The 23,940-nt window shown below is 55.0% G+C and overlaps 1 protein-coding gene and 1 non-coding gene across 2 annotated transcripts in view; one reads left to right on the top strand and one right to left on the bottom strand.

Annotated features, from left to right (window-relative positions):
- The window catches only part of RSPO4 (R-spondin 4), a 36,102-nt gene extending 32,519 nt beyond the window's left edge, over positions 1-3,583 (top strand). Inside the window, exon 5 of the mRNA XM_058685158.1 lies at positions 2,064-3,583. Coding sequence (XP_058541141.1) covers positions 2,064-2,167 — 104 coding nt within the window. The 3' untranslated portion in view covers positions 2,168-3,583. The remainder of the gene's footprint in view (positions 1-2,063) is intronic.
- Positions 3,584-13,898: 10,315 nt separating this feature from the next.
- Positions 13,899-14,001, bottom strand: LOC131486401 (U6 spliceosomal RNA). Its single transcript, XR_009249312.1, has one exon. It is a non-coding gene; the product is annotated as a U6 spliceosomal RNA (small nuclear RNA).
- Positions 14,002-23,940: the final 9,939 nt, after the last annotated feature.

Below are 23,940 nucleotides of genomic sequence, written 5' to 3' on the forward strand. Positions count from 1 at the left end.
ATGACTCGATGGTGTGGAATCGTTACCATCCCCCTTCAACAGATGAGGAGATCGGGGCCCAGAGAGGTTGTCACTTGCCTCAGGGTCATGCAGCTAGGAAAGTGTGGACCTGGGATCCAAATGTAGGTCTGTGTGCAAAGAGGAATCTAGAGTCACGTTTCAGTGTTAGGAACCCAGAGCCAGGTCACGGGGGGCCACACAGCTGGCATGTGGTGGGGCCAGGACTCGAGCCCAGGGACACGCCTGGTTTCAGGAGCACTTGTAGTCTGGGTTGGGAGTGCAGACAGCAGAGCTGGGCGGCCGGGGACAGAGGGTGAGGTTGAGAGGGGACTGGGGAAACGAAGACCCCAGGCCCGCGAAAACACCCACACGGACAGACGGACAGACGGAAAGTTCTCCACAACACTTGATACTTTGGCCACGCCTGTCATGGCACATGATTGCTGGTGGTGATTGGCAATGGAGGGACAGAGAGAGAGGAAATGTCTTCCCATAGGTGATGATGATGATGATGATGATGATGAATGAAGAATGAATGACAGCAGCAAACATTCATGCGCTGGGCCCTGTGGTCAGTGCTCTGTAAACCGATGCCTTTCGTCCTCACGACAACCCTACTGTGAGCTACTTGTATCCTCCGGGGCTCAGCTCAAAGTCCCTTCCGCAGAGAGGCCCTCCACGACTGCCCCTGCCGAGAGACACCACCCGTGTCTGGGACCGCCATCCCGTGGTGTCACAGCGCTTACTTCCTCCCAAAATGATGGCACACACTCTTGTGCTGCCTTGTTTAGTGTCTGTCTTCCTTACTAGAATGCGATCCCCGGTGAAAGCCGAGTCTTTGTCTGCCTTGTTCACGGCTGCCTCTCCAGGGCCTAGAACAGGGCCTGGCACACAGCAGGTGCTCAGTTAACATTTGTTGAGGAGTGGATGGGTGGGTGGATGGGAGGAAGGTGGGCCAATATCAGGCAGGCAGAGGGAAGGGCTGGGGACCCCACACCACTCACCCCACCCTCCTACCTTCAAAGCTGGCACAGCCACTCAGGCAGTGGCCACCCTTCATCCCCCAGATGCTTATGTCATTTCAGCTGACACAGCCAGCCCCGGAGTTTAGAGTGGGAGCCTGGCCTCAGCAACCCCTAAGGGTTCAGGAGTGGGTGAAGGGAGGCCCAGAGGTGGGCAGCCTCATCTAAGAGGATGACCCAGAATCTGCCCTGAGGGGTAAGTGGAGGCAGGAAGGCTGGGGGGAGAAGGTGTGGTCTTTTCCTCCACGTGAGCCGGGAGCCACTTGAAAGTGACACCAGGAAGTCCAACCCAGACTATGTCACCAGCCAAGCAAGGTCCCTGTTGGGCCTCAGTCACTTTATCTGAGAAATGGGATGAATCAGATGTTTGTGCTAGAAACTCATCCCCGCCGCAGGGTTGGGGGACTGGGGGTACAGTAGGGTCAAGGTTCCCAGGTAGGTCTGGGGTTTGCAAGCCAGGCCACCCCTCCCCACAGCACAGACTGTCATATGGGGGCGGTGGGGCCGTGCCTGCTCCCACACCTGCGGGACGTGGCTGCATGCAGGGGTGCTGGCTGAATGCTACTGTCCTCGTCGTCTGAGGCCAGAGCTGGGGCCCAAAGGTGAGTGGGGGAGCTGGTGCCGGGACCCGGGCAAAAGGTATGGAGTCTCCAGCTTGGAGCCTTGTAAACTGTGAAGTGAGTGCCCCCAGGAGGGTCACGGGCACCCCCCGCAAGGCCGCCCCAAGTCCGGACTGGCCCCCTCGCCCCACGCGAACCTCTGGGCCTGGCCAGGCCAGATGCCCAGCATGGTGGGGGCGGGGGTGCCCTCAGCCAGTCAGTGCCCCTCTTCACCCGCTAGGGAAGTGGGAGCAGTGGTCCATGTCGGGTAGGTTCCCCCGCAGTCCACGCTCCAAAGTGGAGTGATTGTAAGGTCAGCACCCAAAGGTAGTTCTGAGCCCCGCTCAGGGGGAGTGGGGGGCCCACCCTCATCTGGAAGGATGGAGGGGCCTCCCGGGGCCCCAAATGGCCTCAGAAACAACACCCTGTGCTCTCGGTGCAGAGAAGAGCCCCAGCCAGAAGAAGGGCCGGAGAGACGGGCGCCCGCGCAAGGACAGGAGGCTGGACCGCACGCTGGACGTGAGGCCTCGCCAGCCGGCCGCCTGAGGAGCCCCAGAGCTGCAGCCCCCAGCGCCCCGCGCCTCCCGCTCCAGCCCTTTCCACCGCGGTTGCTGCTGCTGCTTTGTCCTTGCCTCTCCCCACCCTCTGTCCCTGTGCCCTTCCACCTTTCCTGTTTCTCTTTCTGATACTCCTTCATCTCTCTTCCACTCCTCCCTCCCTCTAATATTACTCTCCCTTCTTACTCATTTCCCTTTTATCTACCTGCCTTTCTTTTCCTTTTCCCCTGCTTTCCTTCCTGTTCTTCACCGTGTCCTCTGTGTCTCTTCTCTCTCTCCCTCTCTCTCTCTCTCACACACACGCACACACACACACACTTTGAGAGACCGACCGTCTGTGCCTTGCTCCCCAGATGTTCTATCTACTTCTTAAAGAAAGCAAACCATTTTTTCTAGGCCTTACCCTGACCTTGTCCTGACCCCAGCTTCGCAGAGAAGGGGTTTCCAAGGGCAGGGCCCAGGTCGCAGTACAGGCAGGCTGCTTGCATCCAGACAGCCCCGCTTCTGCTCCAGAGGAGACCCCAGAACCCAGGGCTGTGAGTGCCCCCTGCTCAGGCCAACCCCTGGAGGCCATTTCCACGGCCCTTGGTCACCAGCTCGCATAGGAAGCCCCAGAAGAGGCCGTCAAAGCTGAAAGGAATTTTGAGATTATCCAGGCTGTTCTGTTCCCCACCCTGGAGCCCCCTGTTGTACTCATGGGGAAACTGAGGCCCAAGAAGGGACTTACCCAAGGTCACCCAGGGAACCCAGGTGCTAGACTTTTTACTTATTGGCTGCCCTGCAGGGCACAACTCTGGGGGCCTTTGGAGAGGAGATGAAGGAAGGAGCAAGGGAAGGGGCAGGGGCGAGGGAAGATTCTCCCACTCCCCCATGCCACCACTGAACCCTGTGCACTCGTATTTCACTGTGACAACCTCACACACCCGGCAGGAAGAACATTGGGGGGGGGGGGGCGGGTCTCCAGTTAGACCTAGTTGAGAAGTAGGTTTGTTCTCACTGCCTGTCATTCCACCATCATGGTACCAACCTCCTCCTCCTTGGCCTCCCGGATTCTCCAGAAGGGGGGCTCCCAGCTTGCCCTGGCATTACCTGCTGGCCTGAACTGAGAAGGTCCAGTAGCTAGGAGCTTTGAGGGTCTGGGGTGGCCTGGGGACGGGGTGTGTGCAGGCTGGAAGAGAGGCTGCAAGGGACAAAGTAGCACTCCCCCACCCCACAAGAGTGTCCACCCGCAGGCTTCCCTCTGCCTGGCACACCCTCTGAACACCCCCCAAAGGCCCACCCTCACTCCTAGCTCCTCTCCTCCTCCCTGAGGACAGCCACAGCCCTTCCTTGCCTGGCCAGACTACCAGCTTCTCTTCTGCAAAGTTTGTGCCTCTGAAATGCTCTATTGTCGTTGTTTCAAGATCCCAACTTTTTTTTTTTTTTTAATAAAGAGAGAAGAAAAAAGAAATTTGCAAGTGCTTCTTGGGCATCAGGCGGGTGTTACAAAACCATGATGCTGATGAGTTTGGAGTAGCCAAATCTAAACCATGTGGGGCGGTCTTCCCTGGAATGCGCAGAGGGCCTGGGTGTGTGGGGGACGAAGGGGGTGCTGAAAGAAGAGAAGGGGTCCACAGTCCCCCAGGCTCCTCTCAAGAAGGAGGCTTAGCCACAGACAGAAGACAGTAGCACTGTCGGCCCCCACCCCCAGCACCTCTCGGCCCCATGAATCACAGGAGGGACGGGGGAGGCCCAGGAGGCAAGACCATCCTAAGGAGCCATCTCAATCCCCTGGGCTGCTGGTGAGAGTGGCTTTAGCACTGGGGGCCCAGGTTCAAGTCCCAGCCTGCCACCAGCCGTCTGTGGGCTTTAGGCCAAGTCATTTTTTTCTTTCTGGGCCTCAGCGCCCCCCCCCCCAATCTGATGGATGCAGAGGGGGCCTGACCAGATAGAAGCCGTTGCCCGAATAGGAGTGGCCCAACAGCATCTTCTGGAGCGCTTTTTGTAAAAATTCAGATTCCAGGGCCGTACCCCAGGCCTACCAGTCTCCAACAAGTTCGGGGGCAGACAGTGGGAGCCAATGACCCATTCCAGGACAAGCTCAGCGGAAAGGGTGGCTCTCGGGAGACTTAGAATCCCAGCTGCCATTTTGATTCTGAAAGCGGGGCTCAGCAACGTGGTTCTTCGGAGTCTCACGTGTGTATCTCTCCTCTATACAGTTTTCTGGTGAGATTTGAATTCTAGGATGCCAGACGCTATTCCACAGAGAAAACAAGGCTTGGGCCGAGCGGAGGAGTTGCTGTTCAGCCCTCCCGCCCAGCTCCGCCACACTGCACCGGCCACCCCCAGAGCTCTCTCCGCAGGGCAGGCGGACTCCGCACCCGGGAGCTCACGGTGTCCCGGTTCCCCCGGACCCGCACCACGGCCCTGCCTGTCATTCCCACCTCCTGTCCCTAGAGGGCGCCACCCAACCAGGAACAGCGCTGCAGGGGCACTTGCAGCCAGGCACTTTTTAGAAACAGGGGGACGCAAGGCTTTTCTCTTCTATGGGACCGGTGGGCAGGAGGGGGGGGGGGGCTGGATGACGGGGGGGAGGCCGCCTCCCGCCTCAGGCTGGACGACAACAGACAACAGTTGCAATGGTGAAACCATTCACAGCAGTGAAGGCCCAGGGCTCAGACCCTCCCTCGCACAGAGGGGACAGGGATTCATCCTACAGCGGTAATGGAGACTGTAGCAGTTCCTGACCTCCCGGCCTCCAGCCCCCAGTGACTCAGGGAGTTCTATTTCTCCCATGTTCACGTATGGGAGGATTTCAGACCATCCTGTGCGGCCCATCAGACTCAGGAAACGTGCATGCTTCTGAGAACAAAAGCAGCAGTAGTGATACTGATGATTAATGATGGGAATGTCTTAAACGTAATTAACACGACCCAGGGCTTTGGGGGCAGTATCTTCTTTCCTTTGCTTTTCTCTCTTCGATGTAGATCACCTTTCCAAATTCCTCCTGTGTGCGTGCCTTTCCGCGTCATCTCCTGCCGCTTCACAGCAGCGCTGCAAGCTAACTTACAGAAGAGGAAACTGAGGCTCGAGTTAAAGTCGCTCAAAATTTACCAGTCTCGGGGCGCCTGGGTGGCGCAGTCGGTTAAGCGTCCGACTTCAGCCAGGTCACGATCTCGCGGTCCGTGAGTTCGAGCCCCGCGTCAGGCTCTGGGCTGATGGCTCGGAGCCTGGAGCCTGTTTCCGATTCTGTGTCTCCCTCTCTCTCTGCCTCTCCCCCGTTCATGCTCTGTCTCTCTCTGTCCCAAAAATAAATTTAAAAAGTTGAAAAAAAAAAAAAAATTTACCAGTCTCACCTCGCCATCGGTTCAGTAAATATGCACCAAGGCGCTGCTGTGTGCCTGGGACTGTGCTGGGTGCTGGTGATAAAGACCCAAGACCTTGTCCCTGGAGCTTTCCAGTCTGTACTCAAGTCAGTTACAATGGCGTGACAGGGCTGCGCACCGCGCCACCCCCCCCCCCCCCCCCCCCAGCGACAGGATCTGGGAGGAGGGACAGCAAATGCATCTACACAGCCCAAGGGGGCTCAGGGAGCACCTCCTCCAGGGCCAGATGGACAGGCTGGGAACGGAAGCCGGACACGGTTCTGGAGGGGGCCCAGCTCCGGGAAACAGGCTGTGCAAATGCCCGGAGCAGAAGCTGTTCGTGGAGGTGCCCACCCCAGAATGTGCAAGCTTCCTAGGCCCCCGACCCTGGGATCCAAGGACTCAGCCCTGGGATCTCTTGCTTCTCCACCTTGCCCTCCAACTGCCAGCCTTCCCCATAGTCTTCCATTCAACTGGACACTCACCACCCACAAGGCTGATCAGCCAGCCAGACCCGGGACTGAAGAAGCCAGCTCGGAAGTGACTCCTGCAGCCCTTAGCTACACAGTCTGCCTAGCTAAGGCCCCAGCGGAGAGAATCTGCCCTCTCTGAACTCCTGATCCTCAGGACTCACAAGCATAATAAAATGGTTGCTGCTTTCTGTGCCTGAGGTTTGGAAGCTTTGTTTTGCAGCAACAGACAACTGGAATGGGGGTGAAGAGGGGTGAGGCAGGGAAGAGCCTCGCAGGAAGGCCAGAAATTTCACCTGCGGGCCACTGACCAGCTCTGAGCCCTTAGGCAAGATCCTGTCCATCTCTCCGTGCCTCAGTTTCCTCCTCTGTAAAAGGGGACAAGAAGAGTATCTCTCATGGTGTCACTACAAGGTTTAAATGAGCTCCAATAATACATGGGAGTTTATACACGCAGTAAGTCCTCAATAAAGGTTTTTATTCCAATGCTTATTTCATTTATTCATTCAACAACCATCTCCCAAGCACTAAGTCAGGGCCAGGAGCTGTGTCAGGCATTTACCATTAAAAACTTAAATTCATCCTCCAGCTCACCCTCGGAAGTAGCTTTTATTATTTATTTTTAATTTTTTTTTCATGTTTATTTAATTTTGAGAGAGAGGGACGGAGCAGGAGTCGGGGAGGGGCAGAGAGAGAGGGAGACACAGAATCGGAAGCAGGCTCCCGGCTCCGAGCTGTCGGCACAGAGCCCCGACACGGGGCTCGAACTCACGAACCGTGAGATGGTGACCTGAGCCGAAGTTGGCGCTTAACCAACTGAGCCACCCAGGCGCCCCAAGTAGATCTTACTATTATTCCTACTTTTTATACACGAGAAATCCAAGGCTCAGAAAGGAAGTAATGGAGTGGGAACTCAAAACCTCGCCTTCCACCAGGTGGCCACTTCCTGCGGGGCGCCAATGGGGTGCGCCCCACTCAGCCCAGGAAGACGAGTGTCACGAAAGAGATGCGTCCAGATCTCCACTGCTCTTCTGGGCAGTATTGCTCCTGTAACAGCAAAAAAGCCTCATCTGGAAAAGGGACTCCAAATGGCTCTTACACATGCGCCAGAAGAGATGGCCAGCTTCGTTCAAATGAAATGACAATAAAATCACCCAGAGCTCTCATTTGGGACCTATCTGATTGGCAAAGGGCTGGAATGGGAAACCACAGGGCTTGGCCAGGCTGTGGGTGAGCCCGCGCTCTCTCCTGCCTTCCTAGGGGGAGGGACATGGCCCAGCCACTATCGAAGATGAGTTGATGACATCTATCAGAATGACAATGCACTCGTCCCCTGACCCCGTGACCCACTTCCAAGGATGTGTAAAAACACAAGCATACGTGCCTCACAGCTGTTCCCTGCAGCCTGCGTGTGATCACAAAAAACCGGGCACATCCCCAACCTCTGTAGGAGACCCTCTTAAGGTATAATCGGCCGGCACTCAGTGGCACACCAGGCCGCTGAGAAAGGATCCCGAGGAAGTGTTCGATGTACTGACACAGGGCAATTGCCCACATGCATTATTAACGGAGAAAAGCAGGTGGAAGGAGACTGGCTTTTCTCTTTTGCTCCTTTGGACTTGCAAGACACGGGAATATACTACCAAGTCCCCAAAATAAAAATGAAACTAAAATGCTTTGGAGACAGTCACACTAGGCAAATGGGTCTTTAAATCCCCTGAATACTGGGGCGCCTGGGTGGCTCGGTCGGTTGAGCGTCCGACTTCAGCTCAGGTCATATCTCACGGTCCGTGAGTTCGAGCCCCGCGTCGGGCTCTGTGCTGACGGCTCGGAGCCTGGAGCCTGTTTCGGATTCTGTGTCTCCCTCTCTCTCTGCCCCTCCCCTGTTCATACTCTGTTTTTCTCTGTCTCAAAAATAAATAAACGTTAAAAAAAAAATTTTTTTTTAATCCCCGGAATACACATTCACATGGCTTTGCATCAACTCCAAAATTAAGCTTTTTTTTTTTTTTTTTTTTTCCAACAGGGTCTTGGAGACATGGCCTTGAGCTCAAGGAGGGAGGCCCAGTGGGGTGTCCTCGCTGCCTGCCAAAGAGCAGGGGTGCGGCTTTCCGGGTGAGCCATTGCGCGGGGTCCCACAGCGTACTTCCTCTTGTTCACGCAGGCGCTACGTCTACTCCCTACGCAAAACTAGTGCGAAGTTTTGCTGAGACGCTGTCCAGTAGTCTCCTTGACTCCAAATCGTATCTGTTCTGCAGCATATATGCTCCTCCTCCAGGAAGCCTTACCTGATCCACTGTGTTTTCCCAGTCGAGCTCCCTTCCTTGTGTGACTCAGTCCTCCTCCCTCCTTCCACGCCCTTTGTTCCATACCTTGGGGAGGGGCTTGGGTGCTATAACTCTTGTGGCCATGAGAGGGCAGCATTGCCCAGGGAGCCCGCAGCACCAGGTTGGAGACCACCACGCTGGCCCAGGGCTTACCGCAAAGCCCTACTGGGTGCCAGATCCCACTCTGCGCACTCTGCTTACTTTAGCTCGTTGGAGGAAGGCACTACCGTGGCTGCCTTCTGTCATCCCCATTTTGTCTTCCTTCCCCCCCTTTTTTTTAGACTGTGGGTGTCAAGAGAGTTGAGTTCGTCATTCTCCATCCGGGCAAACCCCTCTTTTGCTTTATTGAATTTCGCTCTTTTTTTGTTGAATGTTTTGTTTATTTTTGAGGCAAGCTGGGGGGACGGGCGCAGACAGACAGAGGGAGACAGGAACCGAAGCGGGCTCCATGCTGGCCGCAGAGGGCCCCGATGCGGGGCTCAAACTCACCAGTGGTGAGATCGTGACCTGAGCCAAAGTCAGATGCTTAGCCGACTGAGCCACCCAGGCGCCCCTATTTAATTTCTCTCTTGATGCCCCTACTCGTCTCTGCCCCCCACCCCCACCCCCGCACACCCACCCTCACGAACTCTGTGTTCTTTAATGTTCTTTAAGGTTTGCATGTTTTTATGTCCAGAAATGATTCAGGGGGCAGGGGTGGCTCAGTCAGTTAAGCGTCCAACTCTTGGTTTTGGCTCAGGTCATGACGTCACTGCTTTGTGGGTTCGAGCCCCACATGGGGCTCTTTGCTGGCAGTGGGGGGGGCAGACTTGGGATTCTCTCTCTCTCTCCTCTCTCTCTGCCCCGTCCCCCACTTGCACTGTCTCTGTCTCTCTCAAAATAAATAAACTTATACTGTTTAAAAATTTTTAAAAAAATTGTTTTTAATTAAAAAAACTGTGTGTGTGTGTGCTACCGATTTCCTCCCGTCCCCTTCCCCCTCACCCACGCGGTGTTTCTTAGATCTAGCTCCCCTGCCCCCGCCGAGGCTCACTTACCCTGACCTTAGACGCGACTGTCCACTGCTCCCTTCCTCCGACTGTGTCACAGTAATCACTGCCTCTTAGGGCCGCCTTCCTGGGCCTGCGGTAGAATTTCTCTGGGCTACTTACGCAGGGAGAGGGTGGGTGGCGGGGTCACTGGCATGCCCCTGCTTTAGGTCCAGCAGAACACGGAATTCCCGCCTCCCACACCCTTTTGCTAACCCCGGGAAGCCCCTGGCTTTCTCGTTTTTTTGCCAGCTCCGTGGGGGCAGGTAAAGGAGGAGTGCTTTCACTATTGAACTCTCATTCTCTCCGATGACCACTGAGAGCGTAGGAGCCTCGACTCACCCTTTTGTCTGCGATGTTCTCCCCCATTTTACTGTGACACAGCCGAGGCTGAGGCCGAGGTCCAGGTGGTAGGAGGTACAGCCCTCCCCTTGACCTGCCCCTCTGATGACAATGATGGGTTCGTTTTCCTCGGAGTTAATGACTTTGCCGGCTGGCTCTTTCGTGTTCTCAGGGCAGTGGCTTTGTTAACCCCACAACATGCAAGGGGTTGGGGGGGAGGTGTGAGGACCTGGGAGCCTTCGTGAAGGGGGTTCAGGAAGGGTGAGCCTCATTGCTGGAGGCAATGGAGGAGCCTCAGGACGGCCAACCGGTCCAGTGACATTGGTGACCAGAGAAGAGGAAGCAGGAGGCCAGGAGACATCAGGAACAAGGTGAAATCTCTACCCCTCATGGCCACAAGACCCTACCAAGTCGGCCCCTGCTCTGTCTTCTGTCCTGTCCTCCTTGCCCCCTCCAGCCACGCTGGCCTCATCTGTTCCTGAAATCTCATTCTGGCCCCAGGGCCTTGGCACTTGCTATCCCTAACCCTCTGCTCAGAGTGCTCTCCCTGTTGATCTAGATCGCCACTGGCTGCTTCCTTCTCTTTCTCTTAGTTCCAAAGTCACCTTTTCACAGAAGCCTTCCCTGACAATCTTATCTAAACAGTACAGGCCGCCCCAAGGCACTCGCTGCTTAGTACCCGTTCAAATGTTTCTTCATAGGCCTTATGGTGATTTGAGATGATCTTGTTTGGAGATGAGGGTGATCCAGCTGTGACGTCTGTCACCCCATCAGTCTCCAGGGTGGATTGGGCAGATGGGACTGGCTGGGCCAGCATCCCCTTCCTCCCTCACTGCTCCGTGTGTCCCTCTTGAAGCTGCAAGCTGGGTCCAAGAAGACGACCTTCCCTGATGGAGGAGGACCATTCTTCCGTCAAGGGTAGGCGAGGAGCTGTGCTCCCCCCGTAGAACCTCCAGACAAGCCCTCAAGGTTCCATTTGCAGGAGGACGTAGGGTGGTCAGGCTCCCAAGACTCCAGACGCATCCAAAGGAGGTGGTGCCTCATTTCTTTTTTTTTCTTAATTTTTTAAATGTTTATTTTACTTTTTTAAGGGAGAGAGAGAGAGAGAGAGAGAGAGAGACAGAATGAGAGCAGGGGAGGGGCAGAGAGAGAGGAACAGAGACACAGAATCCGAAGCAGGCTCCAGGCTCCGAGCTGTCAGCACAGAGCCTGACGTGGGACTCGAACCCACGGACTGAGAGATCGTGACCTGAGCCGAAGTCGGACGCTTAACCGACTGAGCCCCCCTAGGCGCCCCCGTGCTGCCTCATTTCTAAAGCGAAAAAATAGAATAAAATAAAACGATCTGGTTTATCTAATTCTTTTTTTTTTTATGTTTTATTTATTTTTGAGAGAGAGAGAGTGGTAGCGGGGGAGGGACGGAGTTGGGGGGATGGGGGGGAGACAGGGGATCTGAAGCTGGCTCCGTACTGACAGCACAGAGCCCGAGGCAGGGCTTGAACTCATGAACCGGGAGATCGTGACCTGAGCGGAAGTGAGACGCTCAACGGACGGAGCCAGCATTTATCTAATTCTCGACCTCTTTATGTCTGCCCCCGTCACTTGTGTTTGTCTTCCCCACCAGACTAGGCCCAGGGGCCACATCTGCCTCGAGCACCACAAATCCCAAACATTCAGAAGAGCAGCCGGTACAGGCTAGGCACCCAATCAGTGTTTGTGGAACGAATGGAAGAGGGAAGGAAGGCAGGCGTTGAAGGGGTAGCAGATCACTCACTTTCTGAGTGCTTCCCCTGTGCCAGGCACAGTTCACTCCGCCTTGTAGAGAAAGGGTCATTAGTGTGCTCATTTTACAGAAGAGAAAACTGAGGCACAGAGAGATCCCACCCCTTGCTTGAGGTCACACAGCTCAGGGGTGGGAGCTCAAGTTGTAACCTGCACGTTTGCAGCAGGAAGGCCTCTTGTCCTAACTAGCCCCCTATCCACCTATCACCCTGTGTTCCTTCCCTCTGCCAGCGGGGTTTTCTCTCTTCAAATAGAGGAGCCATCTCATCATGAGACTTTCAAAGGCCCCTCTTCATCTTGAATGCCTCCCCATCTCTCCTTCCCAAAGGGCATAAGGGAATTTGGGGTGGGGGGGGTGGGGAGAAGGTGGTAAAATGTCCTATAACTTGTTTCAGCTGGTGGTGCCCTTGGAAGATGCACTTGTCTAGACTCATCTAACTGTACAACTAAGTTCCGTGTATTTCTCTGTGTGTGAATTACACTTCTATTTAAAAATCAGTGAATTCTCCCAACGCCAGCGTGTGACAGATACCGCTACACTCTCCCGCTTCACTTTACTCCTGCCTTAAATGTAGATATAACGTCTGGAGCTGCAGCAGCCATCTTGTGTCCATGAGGTGACAAGTTTGAGGGAAAGACTTAAGAGGGTATGAAGCCGCCAGCCCTGACTTTGTTGAACTCCTGAAACTTTAACAGTTGCCACTGACCTCCAGGCCTCCGTTACCTGGGGAAAATAAGGCCCTAATTGCTCAAGACCCTGGTTATGGGTTTTCTGGGAACGATCTGACTGTAAGTATTGGAAAACCCGAACTCACAGAGGTGTCAGCAAATCAGCAGGACGGATATGCACCCGGCCCACACATGTACGGTCATGCCAAGTGCTCGATGTTTTCGAATCAGCCCCTTGCAAAATAATGGTTTGTTTTTCACACATAATATGAAAGTCTGAGAGTAGGTGGTAGCTTGGTGTTGGTTCAGCGAGCCAGTTATGTCAGGACCGCAGTTCTCTTGAACTTGCCCTCCTGGTTGCAAGATGGCTGCCTCTGCCCACACACCCAAGGCAGGAAGAAAGGGGCAAGAACAGAAAGAAGCTGTGTCTGTGCCAGGAAAGCTCTCCCAGGAAACTTCCTGCTCCCTCCTCTCTCTCTTTCACCACCACCACCTCCCCCACCTCCCCCAGCAAAGGTCTGCCTGCGTTTTGTTGTCCAGAACCAATTTCCACTCCGGCTGGGAGGTAGCCGGTGGGAATGGGAGTCGGGCTGACCTCAAGGGACGTGATCGGGCCTCAGAAAGAACCGGGCACTCTTTCCGGAGTGAAGTAGAAAGATCTTTAAAGTGTGTTATTAAGTAACAACAACAACAAAAAATGCGGAATGGTGTCTGCAGTTTGCCATCATCGAGTAACAAACTCCTGTGCGTCTTTCCAGCACGTACATAAAATAGCTCTACACAGATTCACGAGGAATCGTCTCAGGGATGGGGGGAGCTCTGCGTGTCGGGAGGACAAGGCGGGGGGAGAGACTCGCTTTGCATTATGTCCCCTTTTGTACCTTTGAGGTTTGGTACTGTGGATTGGTATTACAGAGTCCGAAAATAAAGACAAATAGAAAAGTAAAACCAGCTTAAAAAAGCCCTCCATTTCCAGGGGTGCCTGGTCTGGGAGGTTGCGCCCCATGCGCACAGCCCTCCACGGTTTGGGAAATCCTCCCATGTTCCTCCTCAGCCTTCCCAGTATGCAAGAGCTCTGCGGGGCCAGCCGGGTAGAGAAATGCTTGTTTCTTACATGGGGACACTGAGGCTCAGAGCGAGGTCGACATTGCCCAGGTCACCTGGCTGAAACCAAGGTACCCTGTCCGGTATCTGCCGGGACACGAGAAGGACTGAGAACCAGGGAGGAGCCCCGCAGAGCCGCCCCCGCAGGGATCCGCAGACGGAACCACTCAAGGTGTTACTCACGGCCAAGCCCATCTGGAAGCTATCGCGGCCCCTCGTCCTGGGCTGCAGAGGAGGGGTGGGCAGGGCCCCCGACTCTGGGTGCAGCTGTTCCTCATCAAGACTGGTGCTCCAGACCCGGCTCCAGCCCTGGAAATCTCATTTCCCAGCCGGGCCGGGCCACCCCCCCCACCGGCCACCCTCCCCACTGGGACCTGAGCAAGGTCCCCAGAACGGCAGGCAGTGGGTTTCCAGTTTCCGGCTCGAAGTCCCTTTACCTCTCAGAGTTTCAGGTTTCCCCGGTTGTAAGGATTCAAGAGGCCAGTTCATGCAGATGGCTTGGCACAGTTAGCACTCAATAGACACGAACTGCTGTGATCTTCTGGTGTCCCTCCAGGCCGCACGGATAGGTGCCCAAATACCGTCAACGGCTCATGTGCCCAGCACTGTCTGAAGCACTGAGTATAGACTAGCTCATCCAAACGTCACAACTGTCTGAGCTAGATGTTCCTATTGGTTCGGCTTTTCTTGCGCAGGGGCCATGCTAATCTTCTCTGTATCGTTCCAATTTTAGTATATGTGCTGCCGAAGCGAGCACTGGTTCGGCTTTTCTGATAGCCCAGCTGAGACTCAGAGAGGTCGACTAACTTGCCCGCAGTCACACAGCCAGGGAAGGGCACAGCCAGGATTCGAACCCGGGCTACCTGTCTCCAGCACCCCCACTCCAAAGCTCTCCCTACCCTGCCTCTGTGGACCTGAACCTCTTCAGCCTGATTTCTGATTCCTGGGGGTGCCTGTGACGGTGGCCGTGGCCTCAAGTGCCCTCCGTGGTTTCCGTGGACGTGGCGGGACGAGCAGCAGGAGAGCCACGTGAGGGGATAGTGGGAGTCTGAAGGCCAAAGTCTTAGGGAGGGTCTATCAAGGTGAGCCAGGCACTAGTCTAAGTGTGACATCTCCCATTACCACCCCCATTTTGCAGATGGAGAAATGGGAGCCTGAGGAGGGACCAATGGGCTGCCCGCCCCCCCCCACCCCCCCTCACACCCAGCCCGAGCACCGGACCAGGAGCCTGAAGCCTGGCTGGTGATCCACTCTGGCCTCAGCTCCCTTGTCTGTAAGTCCGGTTCGATCTTGGACGAGGACAGCCAGCAGCCAGTGGCTGTTCAGCCAAGAAGGCTGGGAGCGATTAAGGCTCAGCCGCGTGTTTCAGACAAGGGCGCCTTCTGCATTTTCGTCAAGTGGGGCATCAGGAGACCTGCCCAGGGTGCTGCTCTCTGGTGGCCGGGGCAAGATGGGAGGGGGAGAAGGAGCATCCTCTCGGGAGAGCAGTGGGAAGGGGTAAGGATGGGATGGGAGCCAGGGTGAGGCGGGGAAGCACAAAGAATGTGGGGGAGGCGGGTCCCCTCCTGGACCCTGGTGAAGGCCAGGGGTAGCAGTTGGCCTTGGAGATCATCTCCATGCCCCCCACCCCGCCCCCTTCCCGCTCTCCCCAGGCTCTCCAAAAATTCCGCCCAAGTAGTCATTCGGGCCTCCGTGATGATTTCTGCTCCTGTCTTCTCCTCCGGTGGGAAGCCATCCTTTTCGAGGGAGGAAAGCTCAGGTCCCTGCTGAAGGGGGCCGGACCAGGAGAGCCGCAAGGCAGAGGGGGATTGGGTCCATCCACGGGAGGGGACATCCAGCCCAGTCCCCAGCCCCGCTCCAAGCAGAGCATCGGTGAGGTCGGTGAATACTGTCCTTCGCGCTGGCCGAGGGGTAGAGGTTTAGGCAACAACCAGGCCAAGCTGAAAGCCGGAAGGGGCCTCGGGACAGATAGCGGGTCAATGCTAACAGCAACAGTAACAAAAGCAATCGAATGGTAAAATGATGGTAATGGCAGTGACCGCTAGCAGTTATGAGCACCAGCTGCGTGCGGTACCTCTGGTCCACACCATAACCCCGGGACTGGGCCATCTTCACTGTGCAGATGAGGAAACTGAGGCACAGGAGGTTAAGTAGCTTGTCCAAGGAGAGCGAGCTGGAAAGCAGGGGAGCCAGACCAGCCCCTTCCTCAAACAGAAGAGAAAAGGGAGGCCCAGAGACGGGCCGGGACCAGCCCCAGGTCACACAGCAAATTCGAGGCAGGGCAGGGCTGCACGGGGCCCTTTCTCTCAGCACTGTCTGTCCCTTGATTCTGCTCCATGTCAGGCTCTCCAGGAGGGCAGGGGTGTGCCTCCGTCCTTCCAAGGGCCTGTGGACTCAAGCCTGGGCCTCATTCTCCCAAGGGATACAGCCTCCCCTTGTGCCAAAGAAAAGAGAGCGACGAGACGAGCGAAGAGAAGCACGGGAGTTAAATTTGGGCTGAGACCCTGTCTTCTTTCCTCCTTTGGACACTGTTCTGGTGCCCTCAGAACTGGCGCCCGGATGAGTCCTGGTAAGGAAGTCCTCCACCCCTCCCGCCGTTGCCCACCCAAACCTGTCTTTTGTCCCATCCCGGTCCCCTCTGCAGCCGTCACGTCCCGCCCCTCCCCCCTGCCCTGCCCTGCTCCGTTCCCGGGTGACAAGCTCATTCCAGCCTCGGCACCTTTGTTCTCACACTTGGCACGTGCTATTCCCTCTGCCAGGAGCAGCCTTCGTCAGACCCTCGTGTGGCTCACTTCCTTCCCCTCTCAGCTCAGCATCAGGGGGGTTCCTCCGACACCCCAATTCAAGGCACCACCCGGTCCCCTGGCCCACCCGCAGCTTCCTGACTTACTGTCTTTACGTTACTGGTCCTCATCTGAACCCCTCGTGTTTATGTGCCCAAGGGTCCGGTGCCCACGTTCCCCGCTAGAACATCAGCTCCACGAGGCTGGGGATTTCCTTCCCCTCTGTTGGCTGCTGTCCCTGCAGCCCCCACCGTGATGTCGGCCGCATAGTGACATATGAAGGCACAGCCCAAGAAACGGCAGAGGCTGTTCTCAGGGAAATGCTGTTCCCCCAAAGATTCTGCCCTCGGGGCGCCTGGGTGGCCCAGTCCGTTAGGCCGCGCGACTTTGGCTCAGGTCATGATCTCACGGTCTGTGGGTTCGAGCCCCGCGTCGGGCTCTGTGCTGACAGCTCGGAGTCTGGAGCCTGCTTCGGATGCTGTGTCTCCCTCTCTCTCTGCCCCTCCCCTGCTCATGCACTCTCTCTCTCTCTCTCTCTCTCTCATAAATAAACATTAAAAAAAAAAAGATTCCACCCTTTGGGAAGCATCCTCAGTTTTCTCATCCGTAAAATGGGGCCGAAACCAGCAGTGCCTTCCTGGCTGGGTCATCATGAGGATTCGGTGAGAGAGACCAGGCCTCTGCAGGGATCAGCCCAGTGCCTGCCAAGTGGTAAGTGCTCTTGAATATTAGCAGCAACTCGCATTATTATGATCGCTTGTTAAACCTTTTTTAATGTTTATTTATTTTGACAGAGAGAGAGAGAGAGAGAGAGAGAGAAAACGCACGTGCAAGTGCGGGGAGGGGCAGAGAGAGACGGAGAGAGAGAATCTGAAGCAGGCTCCAAGCTCAGCCTGGAGCCCGACGTGGGGCTCGATCTCACGACCGACTGTGAGATCACGACCTGAGCCAGAATCAAGAGTCAGACGCTTAACCGACGGAGCCACCCAGGCGCCCCCGTTAGGATTATTGTTGTTATTAGTCTCTTACCCTGACTCCAGGATTGATGTCACGGCCGCCGTCCGGTGGTCCAATGAGGAGGGTTCAAGGACGGTATCCTCACCCCCCACCGTCTGCCTTTGCTGACGCCCATATGGAGTGCCTTCCCTGACCGGACATCCCTTACCCATCCTGTGAGCCACCCCCGGGCAGTGGTTAAGTTGGGGCAACGTTAGCAAGCCCAAAAGGTGAACGCACCCAACACCATGGAAGTTCGCTCCTCACTCACCCAAAGTCCGACACAGGGGCGCTCAGGAAGCGAGAAGCTCGCTTCTCAAGCAATGATCCCAAGACCCAAGCTCCTTCCATCCCACAGCCCCGCCATCTTGCCCTGTGGCTCCGAGACCTCCACGCCTGTGTGCGCCAAGCCCAGGGAAGAGGGAGGTGCGCCGTGGAGTGGAACTCGGTCACATGACCACTCCTACCCGCCAGGGAGGCTGAGGACTATGGCCCAGCCACACGTCTGGGTTTGCTCACCACCGGGTGGTTCACGCCTCAGGTGGGAGCGGACTTTCTCCCTGGGATCCTCGGATCGTCCGGGAAGGGTTTGCAGAGAAGGTGTGGGCCAGACGCTTGGCCCGCTCTTTCTTGCACCGTCCTCCCCCGTGGAGGGCCTTGTGTCCCCTCTGTTAGAGACGCAGGCCTAGGGAATCAAGATAACAGTCTGAAGCCGCCCACCCGCTTGACGGGACGGAGGTGGGTTCGAACTCAAACCTGTGCGGAGCCAAAGTCTTACAAGAGAGGAGAGGACGAAGAAGGGGGAGGAGAGGTCTGCCTTCCTGTTCAGGGTGGCGAGGACTGAGAGGTGACACGATGAGCTTAGGCAAGCTCGTGGCCTCAAGGACCCTGTGCACACTGCATTTAAAGCAGTCTTTGCGGCTTATCCCTGATGCCCAGGAAGGTCCCCTAGCTGGACAGTTCCCCGAGCCTCCCCTCCGCCTCCCCCGTGAAAAGCCCAAAAGATGAACAAGGCAAATGACAATGTGGTGCCTCTGCAGGGTTTTCGTGGGGACTTGACAGAGATGTGTAGAAGCAGGAATGCTTTTGGCTACAAGTAACACGAGAGTGAATGCCTGGGCTTAAACAGCAGAGGCTTATTTTTCTCTCTTAGGAAGGAGTCCAAAGATGGGGGTTCAGCAGCTTCCCCGGGTCAGGGATGATGACCCCCACCCCACCGCACCCCCCGCTCCCTCGTGGTTTGCAAGACTCTCCACCACCATGCTGTGTTCAAGACGAGATGAAGTGAGGAGGGGGGGCAGCTCCAGCCACAGCCGGAACGAAACTCTCCTGCCGGACGACTTTAGTTTGTCTCCTCAGCTAGCGCTGGGTCAGGAGTCCCCCTTCCCCGGCTGTAGAAGAGCCTGGAAATTTCGGTCAGTATTTGGCATACAGACTCAATTGCGGGAGAAGGCTGATGCAAATGGGCGCTGGATTAGGCAACCCCAAGGCCTGCACTAGGACATTCTTTTTGCCCACAAGACTTGGTTTTTTGAGGCTAATAGGGAGGGGAGAGGAGGGGAGGGGAGGGTAGGCATTAAAGGCAACCTCTTGCCACCATGACTTGAGAGGTCCTCTGGTCATGGAGCCAATTCTACGATGTTGCTTGAGATCCTAGATCCAGCAGTGCCTGAAGGCTGATCTTCTTGGCTATAGCTCATACATGAGCAAATAATAATAATAATAATAGACTATTCCATTTATATTTTACATTTTCTATAAATATAAAACGTTAAATACAACTATATATCGTATTAAATACTTTATGGAGTATCTTATATATAAAATGTCTATAATTTTATTTTATACAAAGCTATAGATATAGATTTTTGTTTGGGCCCCCCTAGGCCGGACTGAACTTCTTTCTCTTGAGCAAGAGGGGCCTCATGGAAGAGGAAATAGAACTCAGCTTAGTATCGGGCCGCCCAGGTTCCCATCCCGTTGCCGCCACGAGTTTGATTTGGGGGCGAGGCATCTCACCCTATGATTCATCTGCAAAATGGGCTCTTGTGAGGACCGAGCCAGATGTGAGATGTGAAAGGTCCTATCACGGCGTAGGCCCTCCACACACACTCACTGCCTTCCTCCTTCCTTCCGCTCACGTACATGAAGTTTGAAGAATCCAGACACGGACTCCCCAGCGATGGCTTGCTGTGGCTTTGGTCAAAACCTCTCCTTCCTTTACGCCGAGTGCTCTTTGAGGCCAAGGACGGTGTCTGATTTATTTCCATATCCACAGCTCACAGACCATAGGTGCTCAGGAAACGTCTGAGTTAGAGCGTAGAGCACTTCACTCATCCACTTAACGAGTACTTATTGAGGACCTTCTGTGTGCCAGGTACGTTTTAGGCAACGGGGATGTGAATGGCTTGGAGACCGTCAGTGCCCTCAGGGGCTCACAATCTAATGGGGGAGACAGAGAGCACACAGGCACCTTTAAAACACAATGTCAGATAGTCAAAGCGTCACGAAGAAACCACAGTGGGGAAGGGGATAGAGTTTATTTTACAGGGTGCCCAGGGAAGACCTCTCTGAGGGCAGGTGTTTGCGCCTAGCTAGAATGCTAAGAAGGTGGCCACCGGGCGAATAGTGATCCAGATGGAGGGAACAGCAAATACAAAGACCCTCAGCTCAGGCTGGCCTTACGTGACCCGTGTGTGGGAAATGCCTGAATAAATGAATGAGCCGAATACAGCAACTCCTGGGCCAAGAACATTCCTCTCACACCAGTGTGAAATGAAAAAATACCCCACTTAGAAAAATAGGCCGATTTGAGATTTTTCTGTCACCCGTCGAACTTCATCTTGCTGCCAACCCTCTGCGAAAGGTTTCTGCCAAGGATGTGAAATCGGGGGCCGGGGGGCGGGTAGGGAAACGTGCTTGCCCTCCAGAACTTCCAGGCTTGGCCTTCTTGCCTCTACCTGCCCCATCAGCTCCACGGGGCACTAGGCCTTGGGCTCTGGCTTCCCACCCCCTTCCTCATCGATGCCCCCATGGCCCCTGCGGGGCAGGGACTATGTATGATCTCGGCTTCCAAAGGCAGACGCTGAGCTCAAGAAGGTGAAGTGGCTGGCCCAGGATCTCTCGGTGGGAAGGAGGAATGAGCCCCGGAGGTCCAAGGCCACAGCCCGGTGAGCCTGGCGCCCCTCCCCCACCGTCAGTGTGCGCAGCCGTGCACCCTCGGGGGCTCAGAGTCCGCTCAGTGAGGGCACAGGCCTCGGTGTCCCCGCATCTTCAATTCACTGCTAGCTTTGCCTGCCCCACCTGTGGGACCTGGAGCCCATCCCGTGGCTTTGCTGACACTCCGTTGTCCCAACCCGCAAAAAGGGCGCTAGAACACCTTGTCGCTCGTGTGGTCCCGGAGGCAGCGGCCTGGCCTTGGGGTGAGTCCTTGCTCAATGGCCCTTGTAGCAGCAACAGGAAGAATAGCGACAATTCATGCCCCGGATTAAGCCCTTGCTCTGAGCGCTAAGGATGATGTGTGTTGGTCTGAGATCATCCCCCAGCAACTGCATGAAGTAGGTCGACGCCATATTAAACCCATTTTGCAGATGAGGAAACTGAGGCTCGAGAGGCTGGATGCAACTAACTCCAGAGTCTGTTTCCCACGCCTCTCTATCTCCCTGCCAATGTCACGATTACTGGAGAGAGGGTGCTGCAGAGAGGGGGTCAGGAACGGCCTCTTGAAGGAGATCCCCTTGCTCACCACCTCCTGGTCAGCTGCTGCTCCCACCCCCCATCACAAAGGCAGCAGCATCACAGGGCCAATGAACTTGTGAAAAGCAGGTTTCCGGCCAAGGGTAGCTGCCAAGTTTACCTGAGCCAGAGGCAGGAAGCTCCGCGTCAGGAAGTACAACATACCCTTGGGCATGAGGAAGGCCTCAGACAAAAGGGATTTGAATTGGGCTGTTCAGAGGTCTGGACAGGTTTCTAAGGGAAAGTTTCAGTTTTCAGTGTGGGGCGGTGGGGGAGGCCAGGGCCTAGGAGAGGGGGGGTGAAGTGGGGTCTCCTGTGGCCAAGATGACCAAACACCTGTGGCTTGCAGTCCAGGCTGGGCTCCCCCTGCTCTCAACCCCAGCTCCCGTACCAGGAGGGAAAGTCATTCATGCAAGGCGAACAGAGCTGGAAGAGACTGTGCAGCCAGCAAAGTGTTCCTTCTCCATGGCCCTTCCCTGCTCCGGGCCTTTGCCTGTGCCATGACCCTGGGCCTGAGTGACTCCGCACCACCCCTGAGGGCCACCTCAAACGGTCCTTTACCAAGGAAGGGTCTCCTGACCCTGACTGGCTTAAGACCCTGTTACACTGGCCCATGGTTCCCTGGAGCCCCCTTCCCAGCATTTGTCACACCGGAATTCATCTTCTGTTTACTGTTTGCTTGGTATCCTTTTCTTGCCCTAAAATGTAAGCCCACAGGATAGCACTTCTTCTTCTCTATTGCTGAATTCATAGGGTGGAGCACAGTGCTGATCACATAGACAGGTGCTGGATGCGTGGATGGGTGCGTGGATGGGTGCTTGGGTGCGTGGATGGGTGTGTGGATGGGTGCATGGGTGCGTGGATGCGTGGATGGGTGAATGGGTGCATGGATGGGTGCGTGGATAGATGCTTGGGTGCATGGATGGGTGCTTGGGTGCATGGATGGGTGCGTGGATGGATGCTTGGGTGCGTGGATGGGCGCGTGGATGGATGGATGGATGGGTGCATGGATGGGTGCTTGGGTGGTGGATGGGCATGTGGATGGATGGATGGATGGGTGCATGGATGGGTGCGTGGATGGGTGCTTGGGTGGTGGATGGATGCTTGGGTGCGTGGATGGGTGCATGGATGGATGAATGGGTGCATGGACGGGTGCATGGATGGATGAATGGGTGCGTGGATGGGTGCATGGGTGCATGGGTGAATGGATGGGTGCATGGATGGATGAATGGGTGTGTGGATGGGTGCATGGATGGATGCATGTATGCATGGATGGGTGTATGGATGGATGAATGGGTGCATGGATGGGTGCATGGGTGCATGGATGGATGCATGGATGAATGAATGGGTGCGTGGATGGGTGCATGGATGGATGCATGGATGCATGGATGGGTGCATGGATGGATGAATGGGTGCATGGGTGCATGGGTGCATGGATGGATGCATGGATGCATGGATGGGTGCATGGATGGATGAATGGGTGCATGCATGGGTGCATGGGTGCATGGGTGCGTGGATGGGTTCATGGGTGCATGGATGGGTGCATGGATGGATGAATGGGTGCATGGATGGGTGCATGGGTGCATGGATGGATGCATGGATGCATGGATTGGTGCATGGATGGATGAATGGGTGCGTGGATGGATGCATGGATGCATGGATGGGTGCATGGATGGATGAATGGGTGCATGGATGGGTGCATGGGTGCATGGATGGATGCATGGGTGCATGGATGGGTGCATGGATGGATGAATGGGTGCATGGATGGATGCATGGGTGCATGGATGGGTGCATGGATGAATGAATGGGTGTGTGGATGGGTGCATGGATGGATGCATGGATGCATGGATGGGTGCATGGATGGATGAATGGGTGCATGGATGGGCGCATGGGTGCATGGATGGATGCATGGATGCATGGATGGGTGCATGGATGGATGAATGGGTGCGTGGATGGATGCATGGATGCATGGATGGGTGCATGGATGGATGAATGGGTGCATGGATGGGTGCATGGGTGCATGGATGGATGCATGGATGCATGGATGGATGAATGGGTGCGTGGATGGATGCATGGATGCATGGATGGGTGAATGGGTGCATGGATGGGTGCATGGGTGCATGGATGGATGCATGGATGCATGGATGGGTGCATGGATGGATGCATGGATGCACGGATGGGTGCGTGGATGAATTCTCAGTAGATGGAGAGAGGACACTAAGAACACTTAAGGAAACTTACCCTTCTTTATGATTATTAAAAGTAACAATCATTACCATCATGTACTATGATCTTTTGGGGTCTCTCCCTGAATCACTTCTAATGCTCACAAGGGATCGCACAATGAGGCGGGTGGTGATTCTTACTTGGTGAGGAGGTATAATGACTTGGACCTAGTCTCACAGGCAGGCAGTGGTCTGACACTTTGGTGATCACCAAGAGTCAACCATTTCCCTAAGACCTGATGTTGTTGTTGTTGTTTTAAAGTTTTTATTTCTTTATTTTGAGAGGAAGAGAGAGAGAGAGAGAGGGAGGGAGAATCCCAAGCAGGCTCCACACGGACCGCATAGAGCCGACGTAGGGCTTGAACCCACGGAACCTCAAGATCATGACCTGCTCCAAAATCAAGAGTTGGATCGTTTAACTGACTGAGGGGCCCCAGATCTGTTATTGTTTTAATCAGTTTAATCTGTTATTGTTGTACTGAATACAATATAATTCATCCATTTTATGTTTATAATTTGTTGCATTGTAACAAATTTAACACACCCGTGTAGCTACCCCTCTGGTCCGGCAGAGAACGCTGGCTTCCATCACCCTCCAAAAACTTCCTTTGTGTCTCTTCCCAGTCAAACCTTTCCCTTCAGCTTCCCGGCCCAGGTACCCACTGGTCTGCTCTCTGTCACTATAGATTAGATTTGCCTCTTCTAGAGTTTCGTATGATGGAACCACTCAGGAGGAACTCTTGCTTCCTTTACTTAGTATAAGGTTTTTGAGACTCATCTATGTTGTTCTTTGCATCTATCACTCACTCCTTTTTACGGCTGAGTAGCATTCCATCCACTTTGTTTATCCATTCACCTGTCAATGGGCATTTGGGTTGTTTCCTGTTTGGGGCAATTAGGAACAATGTTGTTCATAAGAATGTGCGCACACATACAGATGGACATACATCTTTCATT

This window comes from Neofelis nebulosa, chromosome 9 (assembly GCF_028018385.1).
Source record: "Neofelis nebulosa isolate mNeoNeb1 chromosome 9, mNeoNeb1.pri, whole genome shotgun sequence".
Taxonomy (NCBI): Eukaryota; Metazoa; Chordata; class Mammalia; order Carnivora; family Felidae; genus Neofelis; species Neofelis nebulosa.